This window comes from Osmerus mordax, chromosome 23 (assembly GCF_038355195.1).
Source record: "Osmerus mordax isolate fOsmMor3 chromosome 23, fOsmMor3.pri, whole genome shotgun sequence".
NCBI classification, from domain to species: domain Eukaryota; kingdom Metazoa; phylum Chordata; class Actinopteri; order Osmeriformes; family Osmeridae; genus Osmerus; species Osmerus mordax.
Window position 1 is genome coordinate 5543150 of NC_090072.1, and position 8743 is coordinate 5551892.

General features: G+C 50.7%; 1 protein-coding gene across 1 annotated transcript; it reads left to right on the top strand.

Moving 5' to 3' along the window:
• Positions 1-611: 611 nt before the first annotated feature.
• On the top strand, positions 612-4617 carry cd248a (CD248 molecule, endosialin a). Its single transcript, XM_067261938.1, has one exon. It carries the CDS (start codon positions 786-788, stop codon positions 3120-3122), a length of 2337 nt encoding a protein of 778 aa, XP_067118039.1. The 5' UTR covers positions 612-785; the 3' UTR covers positions 3123-4617.
• Positions 4618-8743: the final 4126 nt, after the last annotated feature.

The window sequence follows — 8743 nt, forward strand, 5'->3', positions numbered from 1 at the left end:
AAGAAAGGAAAAAGAATCACTTGAAGTTTCCAGAGGAAGGCTGGGGTTGAAGAGTGATGGGTTGTTGGAACACAGATAGTTCTTTGTCTGACTTCTCTATGAATTATTGAAGAAAACATAACAGTTTTAAATGGCTGTTACTGGATTTGTCTGGAAGGGCCCTATAGTGTGTGTGTGTGTTTAGGGTGGGACAAACATGGGGGGTAAATGGCTCAGTCCCAAAGCATTTCCATAAACGGACTTATGAAAACCATACGACATGCTCGGGAAAAGAAAGAAACACTCAGACCAATGAACCTCCCCCAACCCCCCAAGACTATCTGCCTCACAAACACACATACGCACACACACACACACACACACACACACACACACACACACACACACACACACATACAGAACCCCCCGCCTCTTCAAAAAAACTCCCCTTTTCCCTTCTGCCCTTCCTCCCTTTCCCGTACCTCCTCCTCCTCGCTCTCTCGCTCTCTCGCTCTCTCGCTCTCCCGCTCTCTCTCTCTCTCTCCCTTCCTCCAAAATCTGGGGGCAATCTGCAAGCACTCAACTCCAGCACAGTACTCTTTCACCAGCACAGAGTCAAAGAGTGGGAATGAGAGAAACTGAAGTTTACAGCAAAAACTTCAGATGAAGGGAGAAAAGTTCAGATAGAAGACTGAAAAGGAAGGAAAAAAACACAACTCGTCACAAAACAGGAGGACAAAAAAAGAGCCACGAGGTGAACGGAGGAACGAAAGGAGAGACAAAGTTGGAGCTGGTGCGAGTGAAGGATGGGATCGTTCTCGGGCTGGACTGCAGCCCTCCTGCTCTCCCTCCTGGGCCTGGCGTGCGGAGTCGCCCCGGTCTCCTCTCAGGACCTGCGGGAGAGGGACGCCCTGTGCAACGAGGACGGCTGCTTCGTGCTCTACTTCCAGAGGAAGACCTTCCTCGACTCCTGGAGGAGCTGCAAGGATAAGGGAGGCAACCTGGCCACCGTCAAGCGCCAGGAGGAAGCCGACACCATCGCCGCCCTCTTCTCCGGCGTGGAGCTCAGGGGCTCGCGCACCGCAGTCCGGGTGTGGATCGGCCTCCAGCGGCAGCCCCGCCAGTGCACCGCCTCGCGCCCGCTCCGAGGCTTCAGCTGGACCACGGGCGACCAGGACACCCAGTACACCAACTGGCTGAAGGACGACACGCCCGGCGCCTGCTCGGCCCCGCGCTGCGTGGTCACGAGCTACAGCACGGTCGCCGCCGAGCAACGCGACAACTTCAAATGGTTGGACGGGTCCTGCTCGGTGCCCGTGGACGGGTACCTGTGCCGGTACACCTACGCGGGCATGTGCCCGGCCTTGTGGAGCGAGGGGGCGGGGAACGCCCTCTACACCACGCCCTTCAACCTCCTCAGCACCCTCCTCACCCACCTGCCCTTTGGCTCGGTGGCGACGGTGCCGTGCCCCTCAGGCGCCAAGGACGAGCAGTCGGTGTTGTGCATGCTGAGGGACGACGGCACGGTGGGCTGGTCCAAGGATGCCCCCCTGTGTACGGACGACGCCCCGGTGGAGGAGGACTGGTGCAGGCAGGACAACGGAGGCTGCGAGCATTTCTGCAGGGTGGCCGGCACCCACTACTACTGCGAGTGCTTCGAAGGCTTCCAGGTCAGCCCCGACGGCCAGAGCTGCACGCCCAACGACCCCTGCCAGGGGGCCCCCTGCGAGTTTGAGTGCCTGCCCATCTCCGACGGCTACCGCTGCGCCTGCCCGGAAGGATACATGCTGGCGCCGGACGAGAGCGGCTGCCTGGACGTGGACGAGTGTCTCCAGAGCCCCTGCGAGCAGCTGTGCGTGAACGCCCCGGGGTCCTTCGAGTGCCGCTGCCGAGAAGGCTACCGGACGGACGAAAAGGGCGAGTGCGAGGACGTGGACGAGTGCGCCCGGACGCCGTGCGAGCACGCCTGCGAGAACACGCCGGGCTCGCACGCCTGCCACTGCCACTACGGCTACAGCCCGCTTCCCGGAGACCCCAGCCACTGCCAGGACGTGGACGAGTGCCAGATCCCGGGAATGTGCCAGCAGATGTGCGTGAACTACGAGGGCGGCTTCGAGTGCTACTGCGAGGTGGGCTACGAGCTGCTGCCGGATCACTTCGCCTGCAGGGAGATCGGCGAGGGCGAGGAGCCTCCCACCGCCACCCCTGCCGACCCCTGGGCCACCCGCCACCCCGGCCCCGTTTGGGACCCCCAGGAGCCAGTCTACTACTGGACCCCCCAGCAGAGCCAGACTGACTGGCCCCCCGAGGAAGGCGACTCTCTGAATTGGCTCACTGACCCCCCAGCGGTGGCGGGTGACGTCATATGGGTGACCAGTGCCCCCAAAGAGGACCCCCCCACAGAGGACCCCCCCACAGAGGAACCAGAGGATGACAAACAAGAGGTGGGGGTCCATCTGGCGGGGGAGACCACACCCAGGCCCACTTCAACTCCTCCCCCCACACCCACCCCATACTTGTATGAGGATGAAGAGGAAGAGGAGGAGGAGGACGAGGAGATCACCACAACTTCCACGCCTCTCCCCACCTCCACCATCTCTGAAGGGGCGTGGAACTGGCTCTGGGTCAGCCCCATCCCGGCCAACCAGGATCCAGTCTGGCCCGTGTTGGAGGAGCCCATCACGCCAGGGAATTACCCCGATCAAGAATATCTGGAGGAGACGGCCTACGGCGATAACGTCTACGAGGATTCCTCTCTCCCTGCGAGGGTGTCGGAGGTCGACGAGGAGAGGAAGGGCGACTACGACGAGGTCACTTCAACCCCAGCCCAGGACACGCCCTTCCAGCCTCCTCTGTCCTCCCTCAGTCCAGGGCCGATTGTGACGGAGGAGGATGAGGGCGAGGCGGTGGATGTCCAGGGGGGCGGTGGGCAGAAGGAGGGGGGCAACTGGCTCTTAGTGGGGCTGCTGGTGCCTGTGTGCATCTTTGTCGTGGTCATGGTGGCGCTGGGCATCGTGTACTGTACCCGCTGCGCCGTCCAGCCGCGTAACAAGAGCGCCACCGACTGCTACCATTGGATCTCCGGGGCACACGACAAACAGGGTGCCCCCAACCCTGGTGCAGGGGTGAAGACCCACGTCTGAAAGGGGCTCCAGCAACAAAGAGGACCCCATTGACAGTTTTGTAGTTGGACAGGGAAAGAAGGGGGCTTCTGAAGAAAGCAGGGCAGGAGCAGGGAGATGCTGTGTCTGTGCCCCTAAGGAATCACTTGTGGATCCCTTTTATACTCGGACTCTGAACATTTGGATGTTTCTGTGGAATATCGTCTAAAAAGAGTTGGATAAAAAGGCGTTTTTAGAAACCACTGATCCTTTTTTTTCTTTCATTGGGGTCGGGTTAGGGAGTGGGGATACTTTGACTTGCTAAAAACAGCATTGATGTTCGCATTAATATTGTACACAGACCTCAGTGTAAGATCTAAAACCTAAATAGGATTGCACTACACGGTCATTAAAAAATCATCCATTTGATTGTTCAATATAAACACTAAAATCCCCAGAAGTTTGTGTGAATAGAGGTTCAGTAAACCGTCCGTTCCATGTAAACAGCATTTATAAATGACAGTACTGTAGCAAGATCTAGTTTCTCCTTAAGTCTAGAAAACTTGCTAACTCTAATGGTTTAATGCTCAATTAAGCTCATTCCCAAAGCGTGGCATTTGCAAATAATTATTTTTGTCGACTGTGTTAAAGAGCCTTGTGTCGCGGCCATCATTTGTCTGTAAAGATGCTGAATGGTGAGCATGGGCGCATATTTCCATTTAAAAGGACAAAAGGCTTTCCTGTTACTGCAAATCTGAAAACTTTGCAAGCATGACTGTCAAATGATGCTGTTGAGGAAAGCAATCATTCGAATGTTACTGGTGTGCCCAAGTGCTCGTCTACAGGATAGAACCAAAACGTTGACCAAACAGCAGCCTTTTGTATATATGTATGTGTGGTTCTTTTTGTATGTATGTAATATGATGTCACTCGGTCTAAAAACTTCTAGAAAATGTTAGCGGCATTAGGTCTTGATTAAGTGCCTTTTTGTTTTACACAAAAGCCATATATATTCAGAGGAATGTATGTCTGCCTCTGGGTAAGTTATACCCCATTCATCTCCAATTTAGAGAAAAGTCCTCATCTTTTCTTGTTTCATTCCTGGTGCGGGTCAAAGTGCAGTTGTTTGCTCTGCACAAGGTCTGGAGATGGGGTTACAGACTGCTGGCTGACATTAGCATTGACCTTGTTAGCCTATGGTGACCTTTCAACTGCTCTTCAATCTCCTGCCACATATTTCTAAAGGGTAACACCCTCAGTCAACTCCTGGACACACACATGAGCCCTTAGACTTATATACATATCAGCCATACTGGTCTTTTTCCAACTTTTTGCAACAGAAGCCAATGCGCCCTCTAGCATGTTGAGATGTAACTGCAGCCAGCAACAGACGTACGACAATCAAATCTTCTCCAGAGAGTCGCCCCTCGGTTGTGCATTTAGATGTAGGGACTACGAAATCAGATATGCCTGAAGCCTTTTCAAACTGTGTTACCTGTTACGTTCGAAGTAATTGTTGATTAAAATGTTATTTTAAGGTTGTCTTGATGTTCTTGTGTTGTTTTGACCACTCAGTCTCTTTGGTGAGTTATTTCGAAGTCATGTGAGTTGCTGAAAGGCCTCTTTCAGTGCAGTGACTAATATTTCAAGATACTGTCAAATAAACACTTGGCAGTCAATAACTCCAAACAACAGTAGTTCAAAAGGGCCTTTCATTGAGGCTGTTAGGTAAACGTCATCAGTTACCCCTCAGTGTGTTGTGTGGAGGCTAGGGAGAAGGGTGAGTGAACTTGAGAATGCCATGAATCAGAAACACATCACAACACTGGAACCTCTCCAAAGAAGCTGTTAGTGTTGGGAAATGCTTCATCGACAAAGTACATCAGCCCCATTAGGATCAGGCCCTCTGTATCCAAACACTGTGTTGATGTGTGTGTGTGTGTGTGTGCATGTGTCAGAGCTTGCAGGGGACCTTTGTGATTGCGTGCTAATGGAATGTGCTGATCAGAGCCAGCAGTGTGTGTCAGTTGTCCTCGGAGGGGGTGTCCTAGGGGTGACTAGGACCACCCCCCCCCCCCTCCAGGGTGACTGAACTGGGGATTGTTGTTCCACTGTTGGGGGCTGCATCTGGCTCAGGGTTCCAACTGTGCGGCTGGGGTAGCTCATGGGCCACAGTAACTGACATCTCAAAGCTTGTTCATTCCCTTTGCTGACTGTAGTCCAAGCTCTCGCGTTACCAGTGCTTGATTGTGGTGGCTTGAATATGAAGTCAGGCTCAGGGTATCATAGAGAGCTTGGTTTTATGAATGGGCTACTTTTATTAATTGATTATTTTGGTTATTAGATGAAGAAATACACTGATCAGAATGTGAACTGTTTTCCATGGCATACTTTTTCAGCAAATAATTGCTTCAGGGACTCCTCCCTTTTACAGACGTGCTGAAATGTGTTGGTACTCAACCTGATTTATATTGAATATAAATCAGATCAAATCTTGACGGAGGATAACTTACTAGAAATGATGAAACCAGGGTTAGTGCATCAGACCTCCTCCATATTAGTCTATGTTTGTGTGATTAGTGTGTCTGTGTGTGTAATTAGTGTGTGTGTGTGTGTGTGTTGTGATTTAGTAGGTGGTAGACAGTTCCCTAATGGTGGTTTACTGGTTGCCTGCATTGTGTGCCTCAGTACTGCAGTACATCTATCTCACTGACAAGCCAATTGTTGCCTGGCCTGTTGAAAGTACAGACCACCGCATAGGAATTTGTCACTGCTGTGACACCAGTGACAGCTGGTTCCACCATAATGTTCTTTCTGAGCAAATCAAAGGACTCCAAAGCGATATTTAGGGAGTACTATTGAAACGCATTTGAAAAGGGAACGAATAATTTCCACAAATACCAGCCATCAGCACGACAGGACCACTTGAAAAAGTTTTTTCCCCCCCGTAACGTCCCCATCTGGTCTGTCCGAATATGTCCTCCATTACCCGGGCTCGTCCTTCACGACACTGCTTGGAGTCAAAGCAAGGCACACACGCATGCCTTCAATCGCTTACACAAACAGTGAGGATATTGAACGATCTGCGGTTTTTAATGACCCAATACTGTAGGCAGAAGAATAGGAGCTGCTGTTGCTGTCTGTGGACGGTGACTGGACACCAGAGGAGTCCCAGAAGCTTTCCCTATTATCCAGTCCTGCTGTGGGTCTCTCCAGTATGATGACAGTGATGTGTTCAACAGAGACTGAAGAAAGATAGGTGCCAACTATTGATGTGTGTGTGTGTGTGTGAGTGAGAGAGCGAGAGAGCGAGCTTGGGTTACATCATTTGCGTTGGACTCTGTAAATGATATATTTTGACTCGAATAATTGCTTGTGTACCTTTTTCATGTGTATTGGGTTATCCCAATTGGCATCCATCATCACTAAGTAACTTTAAACTCTCCCCTTAAATATGAACTCCCTAACTTGCTGGACCAGCTTAAATAAACAAAATAAGTATTTTGATGTCTAATAGGTTTCTCCTTTGTACACAATACAAACATGTACACTGTACATTACACACACAATATCTCTCACAACACAAGCACACACGGTCTCACTCATACGCAGTACACAGAGTACACACACACAGTACACACACACAGTTTCCCTTCAGTAACTTTAGCCCTTCATGGACCTCCCCTGCTCTTGCAGCCTAATCCCCGTCATTAAAACTGTCTCCCTCTGACTGCAGAATTACATCTGAACACTTCCTGAACTTCAGCCTGTCTTCCTCTGCTGCCTGCAGAACTACATCTGAACACTTCCTGAACTTCAGCCTGTCTTCCTCTGCTGCCTGCAGAACTACAGCTGAACACTTCCTGAACTTCATCCTGTCTTCCTGTACTGCCTGCAGAACTACGTCTGAACACTTCCTGAACTTCAGCCTGTCTTCCTCTGCTGCCTGCAGAACTACATCTGAACACTTCCTGAACTTCAGCCTGTCTTCATCTGCAGTACTACAGCTGAAGGCTTCAGCTTGGTCTCTGACTGCATGAGGAAAAAGCATGCCCCATACACATACACACATTTAGTCATTTAGCAGACGCTCTTATCCAGAGCGCACACACATACAAACGCACATTTGGGTAAACATCCCTACATACACAAGTATACTGCACTCTTAACACCCGTGTACACACAAAAGTACACTTACATTCATACTGTATGCACACACTCAAACACACACACACACACATACACACACACACACACATACACACTTACACAAATACACGGATACAAATGCACACACACACACACACACTGTGCTTGTGTTTTAGAAAATCTCAAACAGTGAGCTTTAATTAGACAGACACTGATTATTAATGAGAGCCCTCCCCGTTGATCAATGACTGGCAATTGCAATCCTGCTGTTCAGGCGGGGGCAAGATTGTGTCAAATCAAATGCACATGGCGCCTGCACTTTTGTCTGAAATCTAGCTTGCATGAATCGCCAGCCAACCAGCCATCTAGCCAGTCATCTAGCCAACCAGCTAGCCAGTCAGCTAGCCAGTCAGCTAGCCAACAAGCCAGGTAACAATACTTTTTGAATACCTGTTTTAAGTCTTTGCTAGAGAACAGACACCAAATCAAACCACGATGTGTTCAGTCTGGACTGACACAGCAGACCGTGGTCCTCTCTGACCAACATCACAGCCACTCGCCCCAGGGCCAGTGTGGACTTGCAACTGGAATGGAGTCTGTCAGCGCGAGGAGCAATATGGAATACTAAGTATGTAGTCAGAGTCAACTGAAGGAGTGGGGAATAAAAGAGGGGTATGGGGAGGGAAGTGGGAGGGAGGGAGAAGGAAGAGAAAAAGGATAGCGGAGTGATGGCGGCAAGACAAAGACAGAGACACAGGGCGATAGAGAAGAGAGAGTGAGAAGCAAAGAGAGAGTGAGAGAGACGAGAGGAGAGAAGATGCAAGGAGAGAAGAGTAGAGATTGACATGAATAAAAGGGGGAGGACAACGAGGAGGAGGTTGGAGGTTCCAGGGAAGAAAGAACAGATGTTACAGGTAGATGTTGATGAGAAGGGTGCCCAGAGGGAAGGAAGGATGGAGGGAGGGAGGGAGGTCGAGGGGTGGAGGTCCGCCCAGAGAGGTGGGCAGTGTTGTCCATGCTGGTCAGCGGGAAACCAGGGCTCCACAAACAGAGGGAAGAGATCTGGCTCGTTCCAGAGGTCCCTCTTATTGTCCCCTGATTAGAACCGCATGGAAGCTTCTATGGGACTCAGCTGCACTTCAGATAATGGGAACTAAATCCCATCTATGGGACTACACACATCTGTTTATTGTTGTGTGTGTGTGTGTGGGGGTGTGTGTGTGCGTGAGCTGTCTTCTGTGCGAATGGGAGTGCTACACTCAGTCACATAAAGGGAATTATATTCTAAACCTGATTGAGAGAAAGGGAGGTATGTTGGGATGGTTTAAGAGTCTGTGCATGTCTCTGACAAGTCTTAAATGTGTAGTGGTGTATGGATGTGTGAATACACTCAGAAAAGGGCTTTCTCTCTGACGAAGCCAGCCTTGTTACCCAAGGAGAATGCTTCAACCCAAACTTAATGTCAGACCAGTGCAGACCAAGCATATTTTGCAGGCGTAATGTAAAAGGAATAA

Coding starts and splice junctions, on each gene's coding strand:
- cd248a (XM_067261938.1), top strand. CDS start 786: ATGGGATCGTTCTCGGGCTGGACTGCAGCCCTCCTGCTCTCCCTCCTG.